General features: G+C 33.1%; 2 protein-coding genes across 2 annotated transcripts in view; one reads left to right on the forward strand and one right to left on the reverse strand.

The window, feature by feature from the left end:
- LOC139523969 (neuralized-like protein 2) overlaps positions 1 to 23,746 on the reverse strand; it is a 220,610-nt gene that overhangs the window by 96,424 nt on the left and 100,440 nt on the right. The gene's annotated exons all lie outside the window — the stretch shown is intronic.
- The window catches only part of LOC139522595 (uncharacterized), a 57,063-nt gene that overhangs the window by 30,648 nt on the left and 2,669 nt on the right, over positions 1 to 23,746 (forward strand). The window contains exons 4-5 of the mRNA XM_071316060.1: positions 555 to 741; positions 4,954 to 5,097. Coding sequence (XP_071172161.1) covers positions 555 to 741; positions 4,954 to 5,097 — 331 coding nt within the window. The remainder of the gene's footprint in view (positions 1 to 554; positions 742 to 4,953; positions 5,098 to 23,746) is intronic.

Below are 23,746 nucleotides of genomic sequence, written 5' to 3' on the forward strand. Positions count from 1 at the left end.
TTGGCTTATAACTCAAAAACCAAAGCATTAAGAGCAAATCTGACAGGCAGTAAAATTGTTGATCAGGTCACGATCTATCTGCCCTGGAATTTTCAGATGAATTGGATAATCAGTTGTAAGTTGCTGCCCCTGAATTGGTAATTTTGAGGAAATTTTGCTGTTTTTTTGTTATCTTGAATATTATTATAGATAGAGATAAACTGTAAACAGCAATAATGTACAGCAAAGTAAGAACTAAAAATAAGTCACTATTACCAAAATAGTCAATTGACCCCCTAAGGAGTAATTGCCCTTCATAGTCAATTTTTAACAATTTTCTTAATATTTGAAGATTTTCAATAACATTTTCCACAGAAAGTACTGTTAAAGATAGAGATAATTGTAAGCAGCAAGAATGTTTAGTAAAGTAAGATCTACAACACATCACCATCACCAAAACACAATTTTGACATGAATCCATCTGTGTCCATTGTTTAATATTCACATAGACCAAGGTGAGCGACACAGGATCTTGAGAGCCTCTAGTTTAAAATTATTATTTTATTGGTTTGCAGAAAGATGTTCTTATCAAACCACAAAAAGTATTCCAGAATTTTGCTAGTTACTTCTATAGAGGAAATATTACATTTGAATACAAATTAATGGAAGAAGGTTGTGGACAGAACTTATCCATTGTGTGTCATGATGCATCCAACAACAGCATACAACTGCCTTACAACACTCTGCTCAAACAGTGTCTAGGTTTGTATGATTAAAAGATGATGATTTTATTGCATCTGAAGTATGTATCGTATCTTTTTGCATTTCTGCAAAACTTATTTAGCTCAAAATCAAAATTTGCACTCTCGATTTACAGAAAGTAATAGGAAGAGAAAGAAAGTAATACTAATATTTTGAAAGTCATAAAAGATAAGACTCAACCTCTTTTTAAAAGAGAAAAATTGTTTGTTTTTGTTGAATTTTCATTTCACAAACAAATATTTCAATTTTTTGTATGATTTTCTGATTACATTTTCTCTTTGTCAAAATTAACGATTGCAGACCACGTGGTATTAATTATGTCACAAGTGACAGCTTGGGGTATTCATATCCAAACAGTTATGGCCCAAAGGGCAATTAACACCTATTAAATCGCTCAAAATTGCCTCTATTGTCCGACTTGAGGGGATTGTAATTAAAGGTGATATATTTTTTTATGATCATAAGCGGTAATTAGATGAAAGTTCAAAATTTAGGATGAGAAAAATAACATCCTGAAAATAATTATAGCGTCACGGAAATTATTATAGCGTCACGGGAAGAAAATATAGCGTCGCGGTACCGCGACGCTAAAACGACCTTGGGAGAACACTGTCGGCTAATATTCACAATATTACAGAGTTTTTTTAAAGCTTAACTGTGTCTTTTACAAATTTAAACAATTTTGTTCAAATCCAAATTTCGTGGTTAAGACTGTATCTCAGATACTGTAAGTAATGCATCAACAATTTTTGTCAAGCCTACGACTTGTGTAGCAGAAGTCACAGATAAATAGTGATTCTGCTGCGGCTAAGGCATTTACTAACTTCTTAAAAGCTTGATATTTAGAAGGTAGAAGACCTGTATGCTTATACTTTATATATACTGTGAAAGTACTTTAATTCATGGGTATAAATTGTTGTGGTTTGAGCAATATTTACATGATAAAACTTTGTTTGATTTCATAAAAAAATGAATTATTGAGGTTCTTTGATATGTGGAATCTATTAACCGTGTATTTAAGATTTTTTTTCAACTGGTTCCACATTAAGGTCCAAAGGGTCCAAAATTAAACTTAGTTTGATTTTAACAAAAATTGAATTCTTGGGGTTCATTGATATGCTGAATCTAAACATGTATTTAGATTTTTAGCTCACCTGGCCCAAAGGGCCAAGTGAGCTTTTCCCATCACTTGGCGTCCGGCATCCATTGTCGTCCTGCGTCTGTCGTCGTCCTGCGTCTGTCGTCGTCCTGCGTCCGTCGTCATCCTGCGTCATTAAATTTTACAAAAATCTTCTCCTCTGAAACTACTGGGCCAAATTAAACCAAACTTGGCCAAAATCATCATTGGGGTATCTAGTTTAAAAAATGTGTCCGGTGACCCGGCCAACCAACCAAGATGGCCGCCATGGCTAAAAATAGATCATAGGGGTAAAATGCAGTTTTTGGCTTATAACTCAAAAACCAAAGCAAATCTGACATGGGTAAAAATTGTTAATCAGGTCAAGATCTATCTGCCCTGAAATTTTCAGAAGAATCGGACAACCCGTTGTTGGGTTGCTGCCCCTGAAATGGTAATTTTAAGGAAATTTTGCTGTTTTTCCAAAAGGAAATGTGAGCTTTTGCCATCACTTGGCGTCCATTGTTGTCCGTCCGTCTTCGTCGTCGTCTGTCGTCGTCGTCGTCGTAAACTATTTCAAAGATCTTCTCCTCTGAAACTACTGAACCAATTCAAACCAAACTTCATCTGATTGATTCCTAGGGTATCTAGAATAAAGTTGGTATCATATTGGTATCAAGTTGGCGTCGTCGTCTGCGTCGTCGTCCGAATACTTTTAGTTTTGGCACTCTAACTTAAGTAAAAGTGAATAGAAATCTATGAAATTTTAACACAAGGTTTATGACCACAAAAGAGAGGTTGGGATTGATTTTGGAAGTTTTGGTCCCAACAGTTTAGGAATTGGGGGCCAAAAAGGGCCCAAATAAGCATTTTCTTGGTTTTTGCACTTTAACTTTAGTTTAAATAAATAGAAATCTATGAAATATTGACACAAGGTTTATGACCACAAATGAAAGGTTGGGATTGATTTTGGGAGTTTTGGTTTCAACAGTTAAGGAATTAGGGGCCAAAAAAGGGCCCAAATAAGCATTATTCTTGGTTTTCTCACAATAACTTTAGTATAAGTAAATAAATATCAATGAAATTTAAACACAAGGTTTATGACTACAAAAGGAAGGTTGGGATTGATTTTGGAAATTGAGGTCCAAACAGTTAAGGAATAAGGGGCCAAAAAGGGGCCCAAATAAGCATTATTTTTGGTTTTTGCACCATAACTTTGGTATAAGTAAATAGAAATCTATGAAATTTAAACACAAGGTTTATGACAATAAAAGGAAGGTTGGGATTGATTTTGGAAGTTTTGGTCCCAACAGTTAAGGAATAAGGGGTCCAAAGGGTCCAAAATTAAACTTTGTTTGATTTCATCATAAATTGAATAATTGGGGTTCTTTAATATGCCAAATATAACTGTGTATGTAGATTCTCAATTTTTGGTCCCGTTTTCAAATTGGTCTACATTAAGGTCCAAAGGGTCCAAAATTAAACTTAGTTTGATTTTAACAAAAATGGAATCCTTGGGGTTCTTTGATATGCTGAATCTAAAAATGTACTTAGATTTTTGATTATTGGCCCAGTTTTCAAGTTGGTCCAAATCGGGGTCCAAAATTAAACTTTGTTCGAGTTCATCAAAAATTGAATAATTGGGGGTCTTTGATATGCCAAATTTAACTGTGTATGTAGATTTTTAATTTTTGGTCCTGTTTTCAAATTGGTCTACATTAAAGTCCAAAGGTTCCAAAAATAAACTTAAGTTTGATTTTAACAAAAAATGAATTCTTGGGCTTCTTTGATTTGCTGAATCTAAACATGTACTTAGATTTTTGATTATGGGCGTAGTTTTCAAGTTGGTCCAAATCAGGATCCAAAATTTTATATAAAGTATTGTGCAATAGCAAGAAATTTTCAATTGCACAGTTTTCAGCAATAGCAAGCAATCTTCAATTGCACAGTATTGTGCAATAGCAAATATTTTCAATTGGAGTTATCTTTCTATGTCCAGAATAGTAGTTGAATCAACTTAAATCATTGTTTTATACAATATACAATGTATATTCACTTTTACTACCAACTGATAAATTAAAACAATCTTTACCATTTAGTGATCCTCATGAATCCCTAGACAAGGTAAAAATTTGAAGCACTTTTTTTACATTTTAATATGTATTTAAATGAGTAGTTATTGTTGCAAACTCCATTAAAAATTTGAATTGAGATCAGTTTTGGAATAAGGGAAAGGGAGATGTGAAGAAAAAAATTGGGGGGGGGGGGGGTTCAATTTTTTTCATTTCCAATTTCATAAATAAAAGAACTTCTTCAAAAATTTTTTTGAGAGGATTAATATTCAACAGCATAGTGAATTGTCAACTATTTAATCACAATCCAAATTTAGAGCTGAATCCAGCTTGAATGTTGTGTCCATACTTGCCCCAACCGTTCAGGGTTCAACCTCTGCGGTCGTATAAAGCTGCGCCCTGCGGAGCATCTGGTTACAAAGTATGAACAAATTCTATCATTTTTAATTTAGACTCCCATGCCACTTTAATGAAACATTTGGATGTGTGAATTATTTTTTAGTCGTTAAAATAACTGAGGTGAACGTGCATTTGTTTTGTGGGTTTTTTCTGCAGTTGAAGATTGTCCAAAAATTGAACTGTAACAAATCAAATGTGTCTGCTTAATTTAGATACTTATAAACCTTTTAGTTGTAATAATTTTTCAAAGTTGTCTTTAGAGACAGTGGTTTGTACTATTTGTGTTGCAAATTGACGAGTTCTTAGTAAAACCAGGTTTAATCCAACATTTTCTACACAAGGAAATGCCTGTACCAAGTCAGGAATATTACCTGCACTTGAAGCCACCGTAAACGGCGGAAATCTGCCGTCTACGGGCTTCTTTAGAAAGCCCTGCATTTACCATATGCATTCGTTTGATGTTTGAGCTTTTGAATTTGGCATTTGTTAACATGGTTAACCGTTAAGGACTTTTTGTTTTTTTCCTTGGAGTTCGGTATTTTTGATATTTTACTTCTTAAAACATTTTTGCAATGGTTGGAATAAACTTCTGTTTGATAATCTTATCCTTTAATATTATTTCAGAGTCAAAAAAAGAAATAGGATCAAAAAAAGAAAAAAGTATTGCAGTAGTAGTGTTGTGCATATCAGTTCCATTGGTGCTAGTTGGAGGGTTCTTATTCTTCTTGTACAAAAAGATACGAAGAAATCCCAAGAAAGATAAACAGAGTAAGTGTGAAATATGATTTAATTAAGGCCAACTAAAATTGATAAGTAGATTTTCATCCAAAGTTTTGAAAAAAATGGGGCGGTGGGAGGATTTTATTTTTCAAATTCTATTCAATTTGAAACCTTCTTGTGGCGTGAACTTCATATATGGCCAACTAAAATTAATTATTAGATTTTCATCCAAATTTTTTAACAAAATGGAGCGGGTGGGAGGATTTTATTTTTTAAATTTTATTTCATATGAAATCTTCTTGTCACGTGTTATTCGATCATATATGCAAGTGTAATAATAAGCTTATATCATGTAAATACATCCATTAGGTATCATGTATAAGACAATAACAATCAATACCAAGGAGTAACCAAAGACTCATAAAACCAAAAGACATTTGCACCAACAGTTACAAATAATAAGTAGGAAACAACACAAACTCCACTAAAAACCAGGAATGAAATCAGGTGCTCCAGAAAGGTAAGCATTTCCTGTACCGTATACAGCACCCGTCATGTTATTTATTTGTTCAGTTCGGTATTCAAGGATGGAAGTTTGTTATGACTGAGGAAGAATATCACTGAGATATGATTTCTGACACACTTTTGTCATAATGGCCAATCAGCTCATGATGACAACCATACAATTGAGTGATGACCTTAATTTGATGATTCATAGCCCTGTCTTAGCAACTTTTGAGAAAGCAGTATTCCTCGTTCAACAAAATCAGAGTACATGTACTTTTAGCTAGCTCTATAGATAGTAACGTATCAATATTGAGACACATTTACTCCATATGCTGGTGCCGCTTTTTCAAATTCGTATTCAAGTATATATCTCTGAATGGCCACCACTGTTCTACATGTAATTGCCGCTTTAGAAACCTATTTTATAGTAAACAGCAGAAATGTGAGGAAATGCTCTATTCAGTTGGACTACCTTCATGAAATATATTTTGCTTTCTAAGCTATGTTTTGTTGTCCGAATAAAATGAAGTAAATCCATTGGTATGCAACACGAGTACGATAAGTACAGAATAAAATGAAAACTCAAACAGTGTTGAAATAATAGTATTGGTCCTTAATATGCAAGATGCAAATACAATGTATAATTACAATGTAGAACAGAGTTGTTTAAATAATGACTCTATCGTGGGTATTGTGACAGAGGATGTTTGCTGGGTTTTTTTTTTTACAAAAAAAATAATACGAAAGGCATGGATAAATTTATTTCTAAGAGCTTGCTGTAAATAAATAAATTAAAAATGCGTCTGTTTGTCGATTTTCTGAACTCAATATATACGGGTTCCATATATACGGTCATAAATCTAAAAAGTTCATGCTTGTGTCAATTTCTTTATTCCAGTCAAATGTGTTCCACAATTCTGACGCTTTTGGGTTTCCTTCACAGTCCAAATTTCTTGAAAGTCATTGTATAAATAAAATAAATCCAAGGTGTTTTACTCGCAAACATTTGTCATTTGTGACATCATGAGTGTACGGCGATTTACGTTCTTGGACACAGCGAATATTTCACGCCCTTCTCATAATCAATCTTTTAATGTATTCTCGGTAAATGATGTTGTGATCATAGATCAGCAGAATATATCGACTTAATCATCCAGTTAGAATACTCTAAGTAAATACGAAAACCGAAATTTAAAACAGGAAGTTTTACACGAAACGAAATTACCGGTTACCGGTAACGGAAATGAAAAAAATCCGGAAATCGTAATTTTTTTTAAAAAATAAAAAAAATCGGGGCGGGAAGATTTCAGAGGGGCGGGCGGGGATGAAAATCTATCAATTAATTTTAATTGGCCTATATGCAAGTGTTATAATTACAAAATTTAGCTTATACCATGTAAATGTTTAAACATGTATAAAGAATCGTACATAATTCTTGAATAAACATCTCTGATTTGCAATGCGGACTGTTCTACATGCAATTGCTACTTTAGAAACATATTTTCAGCAAACAGTAAAACCATGGAGAAATTCTCAATTCATTTGACTATCAACTCCAAATTTATTTTGCTCTCTAAGCGATGGTTTGTAGTCCCCATAAACTTATGCAAATGCAATGGTATGCAGCACAAGTATTATGAATGAAATGAACACTGCAAGGAATAGTTAAGTTGGCACTTTTAAGATTCTCAAGTTATGCAAGAAGTGACGCATATACAATTAGGCAGCAACCATTTGATTTTCTGGGGGGGGGGGGGGGGGGCTATGGTTTTTTTTTCTGTGCAAACTTTTTTTTCGCTTTCGGCGAAGAACAATCTATTTTTTTAGCGACAAACCGAAGACAATTTTTTTCTTTCAATTTTAGCATTACATATAGTGGCAGCTGAGGGTGAAACAAACAAATTTTTTTACTCAGGGTCCAAAACAAATTATTTTTTTCACCAAAACCTGGAAACAAACTTTTTTTTTCCAAAAAAAAACCATAGCCCCTCCCCCCCCCCCCCAGAAATCAAATGGTTGCTACCTTACATTGTAAATGGTATTTTGTGTTTTTAAACAAAAACAATAGCCATAGGTAAATCTACGGGTTTTCTAGTACACAATGTGTATGTTTGAGACTTTTTTAACTCTTTTTTTTTTCTACCAATTTGTTCCACGATTCTTGCACTTTGGAAATCATTCACAGCCAAATTTGCTTACACAAAGTCAATGTATTATTAAATAAATCCACAATTTTCTGATGAAAGAAATCATAAGTTCCAATTTGTGACATGCCGCGATTTGCGTTGGACACAGCGTGTTTAATACTCGTAACCCGAATATTTTATGTCCTTCTGGTAATCTTTCTATATTCTATCTCCGTAGATGATACTGTCATCATTGAGCAGCAGATTTTGTCAACATAATCGTTTTAAAGTACTCGAAACAAGAAATATGAAAACCGAAATTTTATAAACAGGAAGTTCGAATGAAATGAAATTATTGACGGTTACCGGTACCGGAAATGAACAAAATCCGGAAATCGTAAATTTTTCAAAATAAAATAAATCGAGGCGGGACGATTTCAGAGGGGCGGGCGGGGATGAAAATCTATCAATTAATTTTAATTGGCCTAATAAGAGACAGCACATGTTTATTGATGTTCAAATATTGTAATAGGTTGTTTTACCACTAAACAATAGGGTTGTAATTCGAATATTCTATTTGACACAAAAGGAGGTAGCAGTTTCCAAGACAAAGGTGAGAAAGAACAAATTAACAAAAAAACATATAAAATCTTACCAAAAGAAAACTTTGAAAAAATGTCAGGTACTTCAGAAGGGTAATCTACTCCACTAGTGGCACCGGTTGTGTTGATAAGTCGCTTTTGGGGATGTCCTCATCGAGTAAACAAGGACGGGCTTGTGGTACTGACCGATTGAACACAGCCCTTGTCATTTGCGACACAGCTATTTCTTAATGTTTCAAAGGTGATTGTGTTTTTATGTAAGTTTAGTTATTTTGCTGTTCAATAGTTGGTTCCTTTGAATTTCCAGTGTTTATTTGTTTATTTCTAAACACTATCAAGAAGATTTATTTCAGAATTTGCATATGGTTAACCATTAAATTTTAATTTAGCATATTGTAATGTTTTAACCAGATCGATGCTACTACAGATGTCTTGCACATTTATGTGAGAATTTTAAGCCATGAAGTCATTGTTTTCTGTCTGGTCTGCGGCTTTTGTTGCAAAAGCGAGGCATAGCAATCCTACATTCCATTGTCAGTGGTTGTGGCAGAGTCCACAAAAATTCACTCCAAGACAGTTACTAAAATTTTTTAAATTTTAACCACAGAGTGAATGTAATGTTAACTGGCAGAAAAAAAAACTAAGTCCATTTAAAGTTAAATACGATAAACAAAGGTTTTTTTTAAAAATATAATTCTGGATACTATCATATGATCCTAAACAATTGAAAGCTTCTGTCCAAGTTTGGTAGAAATTTAGGATATTGTAAGAAAGTTATTAAAATTTTAAAAACTTTTACCACAGAGTGAATGTATGTAAACTAGAAGAAAACTAAATCCATTTATAAGTAAAATATGGATAAACAAGATTTTTTAACAAAATTTACTTTTAGAAAACAAGCCTCTGTCCAAGTTTAGTAGAAATCCAGGAGAGTTTAAGGAAGTTATTTAATTTTCAAAAGCTTTAACCCCAGAGTGAATATTTGTGGCACAAGGTTCCATACCACAGTGGGAGGATTGGGATTGATTTTGGGGGTTATTGTTGTAACTTTTTATACGACCGCAAAAATTGAAAATTTTTTGGTCTTATATTGGTATCACTTTGGCGTAGGTGTCGTCGTAGTCGTTGTCATCGTCGTCCAAAGACATTTGGTTTTCACACTCTAACTTTAGTAAAAGAAAAGTAAATAGAAATCTATGAAATTTAAACACAAGGTTTATGACCATAAAAGGAAGGTTGGGATTGATTTTGGGTGTTTTGGTCCCAACAGTTTAGGAATTGGGGGCCAAAAAGGGCCCAAATAACATTTTTCTTGGTTTTCGCACAATAACTTTAGAATAAGTAAACAGAAATCGATGAAATTTTGGAAGGTTGGGATTGATTTTGGGAGTTTAAGTCCCAACAGTTTAGGAATTAGGGGCCAAAAACAGGTCCCAAAATAAGCATTTTTCTTGGTTTTTGCACAATAACTTTAGTATATATAAGTTAATGGAAATCTATGAAATTTTAACACAAGGTTTATGACCACAAAAGAAAGGTTTGGATTGATTTTGGGAGTTTAAGGGGCCAAAATTAAACTTTGTTTGATTTCATCAAAAATTGAACTATTGGGGTTCTTTGATATACCAAATCAAACCGTGTATTTAGATTCTGAAGTTTTGGTCCTGTTTTCAAATTGGTCTACATTAAGGTCCAAAGGGTCCAAAATTAAACTTAGTTTGATTTTAAGAAAAATAGAATTCTTGGGGTTCTTTGATATGCTGAATCTAAACATGTACTGAGTTTTTTTTATTATGGGCCAAGTTTTCAAGTTGGTCCAAATCGGGGTCCAAAATTAAACCGTTTTTTTGGTTTGATTTCAACAAAAATTCAATATATGGGGTTCTTCAATATGCTGAATCTAACCATGTATTTAGATTTTTAATAATTAGGACCGATTAGGCCAATTAAAATTAATTGATAGATTTTCATCCCCGCCCGTCCCTCTGAAATCGTCCCGCTCCGATTTTTTTTATTTTATAAAATTTACGATTTACGGATTTTGTTCGTTTCCGTTACCGATAACCGTTAAAATTTCGTTTCATTTATGACTTCCTGTTTCAATTTTCGGTTTTGTACCTCGAGTAAATCCGAATTATAGTTAACCCGTACCAAAGTAAACTCGTACCAACGTCAACTCGTACCACTAAAATAAACCTCGTACCAATGTAAACTCGTACCACTGCTAACTCGTACCAACTTATTTTAAAATGCATTTGATTGGTGTTTAATTATGAATAAAGTCTGTAAAATGTATATAATTTGAAAGTACAATGACCTATCTGTAGCTAATTATATATGTGTATTAGATATAGACAATTACCTTGGCAGATTTGATTTGTTGTCTCCCTTGAATCATTCTTTTTTAAACTTATACTGATAACCATTGGATTTAATTTTTAATCATTCCAAATCAGTTACATTGAATAGATTTGGATACTTTTCTTTTGTTTCTCAAAGGAATTTTATTCACCGAAAGAATTAATTTAGTGTGTTTTAAAGGTTGTAAATTGTTTATGACCAACATGTTAAAAGTATGAATTTTTTTATATATAATTTTTTGCACAAGATAATGATTACCGATCGAGGTAGGGTTGCATAGCCAGTCAAGGTCGTTAATTACTTCTATGTATTAAATGTTATCAAAATATGACAACTTCTTTTAAGATTTGAAGTAATGTCATGTTCATTTAATGTGTGAGATATGCATTGCTTTGATAAAGAGTAGTGACACCTTCAGAGGAAAGTAAATGATACCTGAAATCATCCTCAAATTAGTCTTTCGTTTGCTATGGTGTCACGGTCTTGTGTGCTATTATTTATTAGCCATGGCGTTTATTTCTTTTTATGAGTTTGACTGTCCATCTATTGTGAATAGCCAGTAGACGTAATGGTAGTGTTGGCAACTTGGCAGCATAATATTTTAAGTTTATTTCTATTTACGAGTTATAAGTTTGACTGTCCATCTATATTGTGAATAATGGTATTGTGAATGGCCAGTAGGCTTAATGGTAGTACTGGCAGAATAACAAAGAATATATATTTTATTTTGATGCTTTATTTACCACAATTTCAATAACAATCATCTATAAAAAATTAACAAAACATCAAATATTATTATTTTTTTCTCTCAAGAGATACACATACACCTTATGTTTTATTCACATCTATATCATCCTTTTACATTTAAGATTTCACATGGTATTACATTAATACAGTAATGTTTTCAAAGATAACTGGCACTATTGTTACATATATTTATTTATTTATTTATATAGAAAAATAAACATTCAAGAAGCACTAATGGTCGCACTAATAGTCCATGTTCACTATAATCACATAATCAAAGGAATGTATTAATTTGATCACACAATCAAAGGAATATCAAATATTTTAATTAGCAGGGTATTAAGGTAATTAAGACCAATTAAAAAAACGTATTTTTGTCCAAGTTTTCATTAAAATCCAGTATAAAATTACAGTAATTCAACTTTTTTTATTAATTTTAGAAAGAAAAAACACCACAAAAGATTCGTATTTTTTAATATATTTTTAATGGTACGACTTCCCAGTGGTACGACTTTACGTTGGTACGAGTTAACATGGTACGAGTTTCCGTTGGTACGAGTTAACTTGCTTCCATTTCTGTGATTAGAAAACTGGATTTTTTTAGGCAATAACTTTGTGTCAGGAAGTTTAAATGTGAAAGATATCCAAAGCGCAAAAATCGTGGAACCCATTGATACAGAAAACATGACTGGATTAAAGATATTGAAACACAAACACGAACTTGTTTATTGAGTTTAAAAAGTCGACTAACATACGCTTTTTATTTACAGAAGACCTTAGATTTTACCCATGACTGTCTTTTCTTGTTGATTAACACAAAATGTCCCAATATCCCCAAAAGGGTCATTAAACAACAACTTCTTTTTTTTTATTAAGTTCACGTGTTTTACATGGTATTTTATATTTTCATCTTGCATAAATGCATAAGTACCAACCCTATTATTTTAAACACTGTTCGAGTTTTCATTTTATTCTGTACTCATAATAATTGTGTTGCATACCAATGCATTTGCTTCATTTTATGGGTACTAAAAACAATCGTTCGTTTAGGAACCCAAATACATTTGGTGTAGAAAGTCCAACTGAAGAGAGCATTTCTACACGTCTTTGTTGTTTAGTTTCTAAAGCCTCAATAGAGACATTTATTTTAGGATTTGAAAAATAATGTAAGATTCCTCATACCTGTGTATACATGATATAAGCTTATTATTACACTTGCATACATGAAGAACTCGTCACAAAATGGTTTCATATGAAATAAAATTTAAAAAATAAAATCCTCCCACCCGCCCCATTTTTTTCAAAAATTTGGATGAAAATCTACTAATTAATTTTAGTTGGCCTTATCAAATTGGTCCACATTGAGGTCCAAAGGGTCCAAAGTTGAACTTTATTTGATTTCATCAAAAATTGAATTCTTTGGGTTATATGATATGACGAATCTAACCATGTATTTAGATTTTGGATATTGGAATACCACAAAGGGATGGTAAGAATTGTCTTTGGGAGTTATGGCTCAAACTGTTAAGGAATAAGGTGCAAAAAAGGAAGAAAAGGGTTTCCAGGTTAATGGACAATTACTTAAGTACAAAACATAATTTAAAAGCAGTGTAAGGTTGGTAATTGAAACTCATTTTAATATCTCACCTAAACTGCTCTTAAATTATGTATATTGGAAATTTGCCAATATAAAATGTTGCATTGGAGTTATCTTTCTGTCCAGAATAGTAGTCAAATCAACTTAAATCATGACTGTATGACATTTTATATTTTATGATATATTTAAATGAGTAGTTACTGTTAAAAACTCCATTAGAAATTTGAGTTGAGATCATTTTTGGAATAAGGGAAAGGGGGAGGTGAAAAAAAATTGGTGGGGTTCAATTTTTAGCTCACCTGGCCCAAAGGGCCAAGTGAGCTTTTCTCATCACTTTGCGTCCATCGTCCGTCGTCCGTCGTCCGACGTCGTCCGGCGTTAGCTTTTACAAAAATCTTCTCCTCTGAAACTACTGGGCCAAATCAAACCAAACTTGGCCACAATCATCATTGGGGTATCTAGTTTAAAAAATGTGTGGCGTGACCCGGTCAACCGACCAAGATGGCCGCTACGGCTAAAAATAGAACATAGGGGTAAAATGCAGTTTTTGGCTTATAACTCAAAAACCAAAGCATTTAGAGCAAATCTGACGTGGTGTAAAAATGTTTATCAGGTCAAGATCTATCTGCCCTGAAATTTTCAGATGAATCCGTCAATCGGTTGTTGGGTTGCTGCCCCTGAATTGGTAATTTTGAGGAAATTTTGCTGTTTTTGGTTATTATCTTGAATATTATTATAGATAGAGATAAACTGTAAACAGCAATAATGTTCAGCAAAGTAAGATCTACAAATAAGTCAACATGACCAAAATGTTCAGTTGACCTGTTTAGGAGTTATTGCCCTTTATAGTCAATTTTTAACCATTTTTCGTTAATTAAAGTAATCTTTTATAAAAATCTTCTCCTCTGAAACTACTGGGCCAAATTAATCCAAACTTAGCCACAATCATCTTTGGGGTATCTAGTTTAAAAAATGTGTGGCGTGACCTGGTCAACCAACCAAGATGGCCGCCACCGCTAAAAATAGAACAAAGGGGTAAAATGCAGTTTTTGGCTTATACCTCAAAAACCAAAGCATTTTGAGGAAATCTGACATGGGATAAAAATGTTTATCAGGTCAAGATCTATCTGCCCTGACATTTTCAGATGAATCGGTCAATCGGTTGTTGGGTTGCTGCCCCTGAATTGGTAATTTTGAGGAAATTTTGCTGTTTTTGGTTATTATCTTGAATATTATTATAGATAGAGATAAACTGTAAACAGCAATAATGTTCAGCAAAGTAAGATCTACAAATAAGTCAACATGACCAAAATGGTCAGTTGACCCGTTTAGGAGTTATTGCCCTTTATAGTAAATTTTTAACCATTTTTCGTAAATTAAAGTAATCTTTTACAAAAATCTTCTCCTCTGAAACTACTGGGCCAAATTAATTCAAACTTGGCCACAATCATCTTTGGGGTATCTAGTTTAAAAAATGTGTGGCGTGACTTGGTCAACCAACCAAGATGGCCGCCACTGCTAAAAATAGAACATAGGGGGTAAAATGCAGTTTTTGGCTTATAACTCAAAAACCAAAGCATTTTAAGGAAATCTGACATAGATAAAAATGTTTATCAGGTCAAGATCTATCTGCCCTGAAATTTTCAGATGAATCGGTCAATCGGTTGTTGGGTTGCTGCCCCTGAATTGGTAATTTTGAGGAAATTTTGCTGTTTTTGGTTATTATCTTGAATATTACACTACTTCAGAATTATAGGGAGAAGTGACTTCTCTTTTTGAAACTGATAGGGAGAAGTGGTGAGATTTGAAAGAGAAGTGCTCATTCGCGCGGTGCGCTACAATGTTTGAATTTTACAATAGTATAAAGGGCCATATGTAAATAATGTTCTTTTTATATTGTTCAATTCATATCTGAGTAAAAAAAATACAATTAAAGTAACATTTGAAATTAAAAGTTGTTTAAGTTTTACTAAGGTTCTTGTGAGAAACTTATTCCAACTAAATATCTAGCACTAAAAAAAAAATTATTTTAAAAATTGTAAAGAAATTATAATATATCATTATCACAATTTAATTAAAAATTATCTTGTGTATGAAATTCAGTGTTTCTCATAAAAAAAAATATAAAAGTTATTAAGCTGGGCCATGATATATTGAAATTAGTATAATAGTCTCAGAGTTAAGCAACTTTAATCAATAGTTTGAAACAATCCATCAAAAAAAATAGGGAATTATATACACCAATCAATTAGATGTAACCAAAAGTCTCTTAATGTGTGTGGAATGCGTAATTTTTCCCTTTGGGATCAATATTCTTCTGTCAGCTGTTCCGTCCGTGTGTCCGTAGTAATTATTGTAAAAGTACGGATTTCGGTCATAGCTGGTCCGGTTCAGATCCGTAGTTTAGAAATCGTTCAATGGCGGGTGAATGCAAGAAAATGTACAAAAATAAACGATCTTTGACAAGTTATTTGAAAAGGAACATGACGTTTTTAATGCAATAAATGGATTAAACATTTACTGGAGGCAACTTTTATCACCTTTAAATGAAGTAACAAACTTATTTTGCCGCCGAAATTTAGGTTGATGCACGTTTTCGAGTAACAAGCACCGGAACTTGCGAAAATGCATGAAGTGATAAAAAGTTGTATTTTTATCAAATAACCTGCTACACACTGCGAAGACAATGCTTCAACCTCTTTTCTAAAGATAATGAATCATTTATGTCTGAATTTCTTTAATTATCAATAAAAAATTGATGTTTCATCAACTTGGTAAAAAATGAAAATGTCCGATGACGGAAGCGACTGAAAGCGAGTATCGTCAAGAACAGGGCGACTTGATTTCGCTTTTGGGGGTCGGGGAAAGCGAAGTGACGGTCGGGAAGGCGACTTCTTCGCCCAAGTCGCCTGGTAGCGTGAGCCCTGGATAGAGATAAATTGTGAACAGCAATAATGTTCAGCAAAGTAAGATCTACAAATAAGTCAACATGACCAAAATGGTCAGTTGACCCCTTTAGGAGTTATTGCCCTTTATAGTCAATCTTTAACCATTTTTCATAAATCTAAGTAATCTTTTACAAAATCTCCACTGAAACTACTAGGCCACAATCATCTTTGGGGTATCTAGTTTGAAAAATGTGTCCGATGACCTGGCCATTCAACCAAGATGGCCGCCACGGCTAAAAATAGAACATATGGGTAAAATGCAGTTTTTGGCTTATAACTATGAAACCAAAGCATCTAGAGCAAATCTGACAAGAAGTTAAATTGTTAATCAAGTCAATATCTATCTGCCCTGAATTTTTCAGATAAATTGGACAACTGGTTGTTGGGTTGCTGCCCTCCAATTGGTAATTTTTAAAGAAATTTTGCCGTTTTTGGTTATCTTGAATACTATTATAGATAGCGATAAACTGTAAACAGCAATAATGTTCAGCAAAGTAAGATCTACAAATAAGTCAACATGACCTAAATGGTCAATTGACTCCTTAAGGAGTTATTGCCCTTTATAGTCAATTTTTAACAATTTTCATTAATTTGGTAAATTTATGTAAATTTTTACCAAATATAGTTCTCTGTTACTAATGGGCAAAGTTCATTATAGATATAATTGTAAGAAGCAAAATCGTTCAGTAAAGTAAGAACTTCAAACACATCACCATCACCAAAATACAATTTTGTCATGAATCCATTTGTGTCCTTTGTTTAATATGCACATAGACCAAGGTGAGCGACACAGGCTCTTTAGAGCCTCTAGTTGGTTATTATCTTGAATATTATTATAGATAGAGATAAACTGTAAACAGCAATAATGTTCAGCAAAGTAAGATCTACAAATAAGTCAACATGACCAAAATGGTCAGTTGACCCTTTTAGGAGTTATTGCCCTTTATAGTCAATTTTTAACCATTTTTCGTAAATTAAAGTAATCTTTTACAAAAATCTTCTCCTCTGAAACTACTGGGCCAAATTAATCCAAACTTGGCCACAATCATCTTTGGGGTATTTAGTTTAAAAAATGTGTGGCGTGACCTGGTCAACCAACCAAGATGGCCGCCACCGCTAAAAATAGAACAAAGGGGTAAAATGCAGTTTTTGGCTTATAACTCAAAAACCAAAGCATTTTGAGGAAATCTGACATGGGATAAAAATGTTTATCAGGTCAAGATCTATCTGCCCTGACATTTTCAGATGAATCGGTCAATTGGTTGTTGGGTTGCTGCCCCTGAATTGGTAATTTTGAGGAAATTTTGCTGTTTTTGGTTATTATCTTGAATATTATTATAGATAGAGATAAACTGTAAACAGCAATAATGTTCAGTAAAGTAAGATCTACAAATAAGTCAACATGACCAAAATGGTCAGTTGACCCGTTTAGGAGTTATTGCCCTTTATAGTCAATTTTTAACCATTTTTCGTAAATTAAAGTAATCTTTTACAAAAATCTTCTCCTCTGTAACTACTGGGCCAAATTAATCCAAACTTGGCCACAATCATCCTTGGGGTATCTAGTTTAAAAAATGTGTGGCGTGACCTGGTCAACCAACCAAAATGGCCGCCACCGCTAAAAATAGAACATAGGGGTAAAATGCAGTTTTTGGCTTATAACTCAAAAACCAAAGCGTTTTGAGGAAATCTGACATGGGATAAAAATGTTTATCAGGTCAAGATCTATCTGCCCTGAAATTTTCCTGAAATTTTTAACAATTTTCGTTAATTTGGTAAATTTATGTAAATTTTTACCAAATATAGTTCTCTGTTACTAATGGGCAAAGTTCATTATAGATATAATTGTAAGAAGCAAAATCGTTCAGTAAAGTAAGAACTTCAAACACATCACCATCACCAAAATACAATTTTGTCATGAATCCATTTGTGTCCTTTGTTTAATATGCACATAGACCAAGGTGAGCGACACAGGCTCTTTAGAGCCTCTAGTTGTTATTTTCAGATTCAGAAATAAAAAAGAAAATTTCTTCAAATATCAAAGGATTAATATTCAACAGCATAGTGAATTGCTCAAAATAAAAAAAAAACATTTTAAGTTCATTACACCACATTCATTCTGTGTTAGAAACCTATGCTGTGTCAACTATTCCATGTATAATCTATTTAATCACAATCCAAATCATAGCTGTATCCAGTTTGAATGTTTTGTCCATACTAGCCCCAACCATTCAGGGTTTGACCTCTGCGGTCGTATAAAGCTGAGCCCTGGGGAGCATCTGGTTTAATTAGGGGTCAAAAAGGGGCCAACAAAAACAATTATTTTTTAGCTCACCTGCCCCATGGGGCCAAGTAGCTTTTCTCATCACTTGACGTTTGTCATCCGTCATCGTCGTTACCATTTTACATTTTGAACTTCTTCTGAAGAACCACTGAAAGAAATGAAACCAATAAAATTGAGAATGGAAATGGGGAATGTGTCAAAGAGACAACAAACATGGCATGAATGTTTGTTATAGGATGCTGACCAAGTGTTGATTCTTTGTAGCCAATCCATCATCCTAGATGGCCGCCAGCGGGTGACTTTGTTTAAACAAATAGGGGGGGTTACTGTAGAACTATAACTGGGGAATGATATGTTTGATTTTTTTTTTTTTTTTTTTTTTTTTTTATAAAGTTTTATGCCCCATTTATGGGCATGATGTTTTCTGGTCTGTGCTTCTGTTCATTCGTCCTTCCCTCCGTCTGTTCGTCTGTCTGTCCCGCCTCAGGTTAAAGTTTTGGTTGAGGTAGTTTTTGGGATACGATTGCTTTCAAGCAATCTGTAGACTTAGACCAGTGGCTCAGGACAATTCCCTCACGTCAACCGTTTTATTCTAAACATTTAGGACCATCTCAGATTCTTATGATTGTCTTGGTTTAAAAGGTAAAAACAAACAAAGGGATTGAACTTAAACAACTTTCCTATAATGTTCTTTTCATAATCTTCATGTTTGATATTTCCCTTGACTTATATGCGTGTTTTTAACAACACGGAACATCAGAATCAAGCAGTATTTATATTTGGTGTTTTTATAAATTTAGAAACATGTCAGAGGGAATTCCCCAGTTGTGATAAAAATGTGAGAGTTCTCTGAATTCTGATAAATCTATTTCTGTCATATAAGAACTAAAGTGGAGTTTTACTTATATGTCACCATTATTGAACTGATATTTGATATTGTACTTCCATAAAAAATAGAGAACCATTTAGGTTTAATATACGTTCTTACTACAGGGTTTGTTTAGGTAATTATGTGCATGCATATAGTTTTCTTGACTTCAAGGGGTACTAGGTTAAATGGTTGCTCTGGATTCCCCACTCAATTGATTAATTTATAACTCATGGGATCCTTTCTATGTATGTCTGCTATTGAGGGTTATTGTTGTTGCATAATTTTAAATCATATGCATCATTTAAATTAAAAGAAATGTAGTCCGTTACTTTCAACACCCCTTCAGGCGAAATAGAGTCTTCCATATTATCGTTTCGAGTTGTCTCCCTTCCGGAAGTCACTTCCGTGAATTCTGAATCAAAACAACACGCTGAGAAAAATTAACTCGATATATCGTATTATATTAAAAACGATCGCAATTTAAACCGAGGAATGTGTACGTAAAGGAGTCATGATCACTGACCCAAAGTAAATTAAATATTTAAAGAGTTAGGAATGGGGTTCCTCCTAGAATTAACGTAGGAAAATAGGTGATAAGATACGAAGTGAAATACTTCTCTTACTCGGAGTCTCACAGTGACTAATGTGGAAAGTAAACTTGGAATTGATAGTACAAAAATAAAACACAATAGACCTAATTTCATACACTTTTAACCGGGATTGGCTTTTTTGTAACTATTCAGATTACGTAAATTACATTTTTAATACATCAGTTGAATTAGTTTTGAAAATAATATTATCCAGCTACATGTATACATGTGTCAATGAAAACAATGGCAATCGTATCCCTCAGAGCAATCTGCTCTTTGATTGATGAAGTTGAAGTCCAACCAACTTGAAACTTAGTACACCTGACCATGATATGATCTTGCTAATTTTAATGCAAAATATAGAATCCCCCCTATTTTCACTGTTCACTGAACAAAGAAAATGATAGTGCGGATGGGGCGTCTGTGTTCTGGGGACACATTCTTGGTTTTTTGGTAAGCTTTTAGAAGAACTGGGTGATCAGTTTGTTATTCTGCATATATGACTTTACTTTTAAGAATGCTTTATGCATATTTTTTTCCAATGAAGTGAACTTCTTTCAAGAAACTTAGCTCCTATTTATTCTATTAATAAATAAATTAATTAAATTCTTGGTGTACTTTGATATGCTGAATCTGTCCAACTCAGGGTCAAAATATTGAATATATGGGGTTGTTTGATATACCGAATGTAACCATGTATTTAGATTTTGTAGTTTTAGGACCCTGTTATCAAATTGGTCCACATTGAGGTCCAAAGGGTACAGAAATAATTTTTATACGACCGCAAAAATTTTAATTTTTTGGTTGTAAATTGCTATCACGTTGGCGTCGTCGTCGTCGTCGTCGTCTGAATACTTTCAGTTTACGCACTCTAACTTTAGTAAAAGTGAATAGAAATCAATGAAATTTTAACACAAGGTTTATGACCACAAAAAGAAGGTTGGGATTGATTTTGGGAGTTTTGGTCCCAACATTTTAGGAATTAGGGGCCAAAAAGGGCCGAAATAAGCATTTTCTTGGTTTTTGCACTATAACTTTAGTTTAAGTGAATAGAAATCTATGAAATTTTGACACAAGGTTTATGACCACAAAAGGAAGGTTGGGATTGATTTTGGGAGTTTTGGTTCATACAGGTTAGGAATTAAGGGCCAAAAAAGGGCCCAAATAAGCATTATTCTTGGTTTTAGCACAATAACTTTAGTATAAGTAAATAGAAATCAATGAAATTTTAACACAAGGTTAATGACCACAAAAGGAAGGTTGGGATTGATTTTTGGAGTTGAGGTCACAATAGTTTATGAATTAGGGGCCAAAAAGGGGCCCAAATAAGCATTATTTTTGGTTTTTGCACCATAACTTTAGTATAAGTAAATAGAAATCTATGAAATTTAAACACAAGGTTTATGACCATAAAAGGAAGGTTGTGTTTGATTTTGGGAGTTTTGGTCCTAACAGTTTAGGAATAAGGGGCCCAAAGTGTCCAAAATTGAACTTTGTGTGATTTCATCAAAAATTAATTAATTGGGGTTCTTTGATATGCCGTATCTAACTATGTATGTAGATTCTTAATTTTTGGTCCTGTTTTCAAATTGGTCTACATTTAGGTTCAAAGGGTCCAAAATTAAACTTAGTTTGATTTTAACAAAAATTGAATCCTTGGGGTTCTTTGATATGATGAATTTAAAAATGTACTTAGATTTTTAATTATTGGCCTAGTTTTCAAGTTGGTCCAAATTGGGGTCCAAAATTAAACTTTGTTTGATTTCATCAAAAATTGAATAAATGGGTTCTTTGATATGCCAAATCTAACTGTGTATGTAGATTCTTAATTTTTGGTCCAGTTTTCAAATTGGTCTACATTAAGGTCCAAAGGTTCCAAAATTAAACTAAGTTTGATTTTAACAAAAATTAAATTCTTGGGCTTATTTGATATGCTTTATCTAAATATGTACTTTGATTTTGGATTATGGGCCCAGTTTTCTTCAAGTTGGTCCAAATCAGGATTCCATATCAAGTATTGTGCAATAGCAAGAAATTTTCAATTGCACAGTATTACACAATATTGTGCAATAGCAATTAATTTTCAATTGGAGTTATCTTTCTTTGTATAGAATAGTAGTTGATAATATATGTTGGAAATTTGCCAGACATGACTATGATGTCATTTTCTATTTTTATTTGCCAATAACTTTATGTAAATAACTTCATTGGAAATTTGCCAATATAAAATGTTGCTGATGAAGCTTTTTTTCCTTATCTTATCTTAAATGTTTTTAGATAATGTATGTTGGACATTTGCCAGACATGACTATGATGTCATTTTCTATTTTTATTTGCCAATAACTTTATGTAAATAACTTCATTGGAAATTTGCCAATATAAAATGTTGCTGATGAAGTTTTTTTTATTGTTTTATACAATAAACAATGTATATTCACTTTTACTACCAACCAATCTTTACCATTCAGTGATAACAAGCACTTTATTTTACATTTTAATATTTTATGATGTATTTAAAAGAGTAGTTATTGTTGCAAACTCTTAGAAATTTGAATTGATATCAGTTTTGGAAAAAGGGAAACGGGGATGTGAAGAAAAAGGGGGGGGGGGGGTTAAATTTTTCTCATTTCAGATTTCATAAATAAAAAGAAAATTTCTTCAAACATTTTTTTGAGAGGATTAATATTCAACAGCATAGTGAATTGCTCAAAGGCAAAAAAAAAACTTTTAAGTTCATTAGACCATTCATTCTGTGTCAGAAACCTATGCTGTGTCAACTATTTAATTTTAGATTTAAAAAGTTTGAAGAAGAAATCTTTAATTGATTTGTAAAATCTTGACATTTGTTTTGTGTAAAAAAAACCCCATGTAATGTCAAAAATTTTATCACAATCCAAATTCAGAGCTGTATCACGCTTGAATGTTTTGTCCATACTTGCCCCAACTGTTCAGGGTTTGACCTCTGCGGTGGTATAAAGCTGCGCCCTACGGAGCACCTGGTTGGTATGCGTCTGCGTTGTCCGAAGACACATTTAGTTTCCGGTCAATCACCTTAGATTTAGTATATACATATCTATAAATTTTTACCAGAAGGTTAAATACCATTTAAGGAAGGATGGAATTGATTTTGGGGGTTATAGTCCCAATAGTTTAGGAATAAGGGGCCAAAAAAGGGGCCCAAAATCAGCATTTTTTTGTAATTTTCAAACAATCACTTGTTTTTAAGTGTATGAATCTCTCTGAAATTATACCACAAGTTCCAATACCTTGTAGGGATGGTTAGTTATCACTTTTGGGGGTTATGGCTCTAAATGTTTTGGAATTAGGGGCTAAAAAGGGGGAATTGGGGCAAAAAAAGGGGAAAAACTAGGTTTTCTGGACAATAACTTTAGATTTAGTGAATGGATCTCTACAATTTTTTTCCAGAAGGTTCAATACCACTAAAGGAAGGTTGGGATTGATTTTGGGGGTTATGGTCCCAATAGTTTAGGAATTAGGGACCAAAAAGAGGGCAAAACATAAGATTTTTGTAGTTTTCAAACAATAACTTGTGTTTAAGTGTATGAATCTCTCTGAAATTATACCAATAGTTTCCATACCATTATGACTTTAGGGGTTAATGACTCAAAATGTTTTTGGAATTAGGGGCAAAAAAAGTGTGGATACTGGATTTTTCTGGTCAATGGACAATTAAGACAATTTAAAAGCAGTGTAAGGGAGGTAATTCAAAAACAGTTAACATACAATGTTTGGTATATTTGGATTCACCTCCCTTACACTACTCATAAATAATGTTTAAAGAAATGTCAGGTTTTGGACTTATTGCAAAAAAGGGGGGGTGGTAGTAGTTTTCAGTTTATTTTTTCCAAATTTCTCAAATTCCAAATTTTTGAAAATTTCTTTAATGGCACAATATTGCATAATAGATTAGTAAGATATTGACATTTGTTTTGTGTCAGAAACTCATATTATGTCAAGAATTTGATCACAATCCAAATTCAGAGCTGTATCAAGCTTGAATGTTGCGTCCATACTTGCCCATGCTTTTCAGGGTTCGACCTCTG

This window comes from Mytilus edulis, chromosome 5 (genome assembly GCF_963676685.1).
Source record: "Mytilus edulis chromosome 5, xbMytEdul2.2, whole genome shotgun sequence".
Taxonomy (NCBI): domain Eukaryota; kingdom Metazoa; phylum Mollusca; class Bivalvia; order Mytilida; family Mytilidae; genus Mytilus; species Mytilus edulis.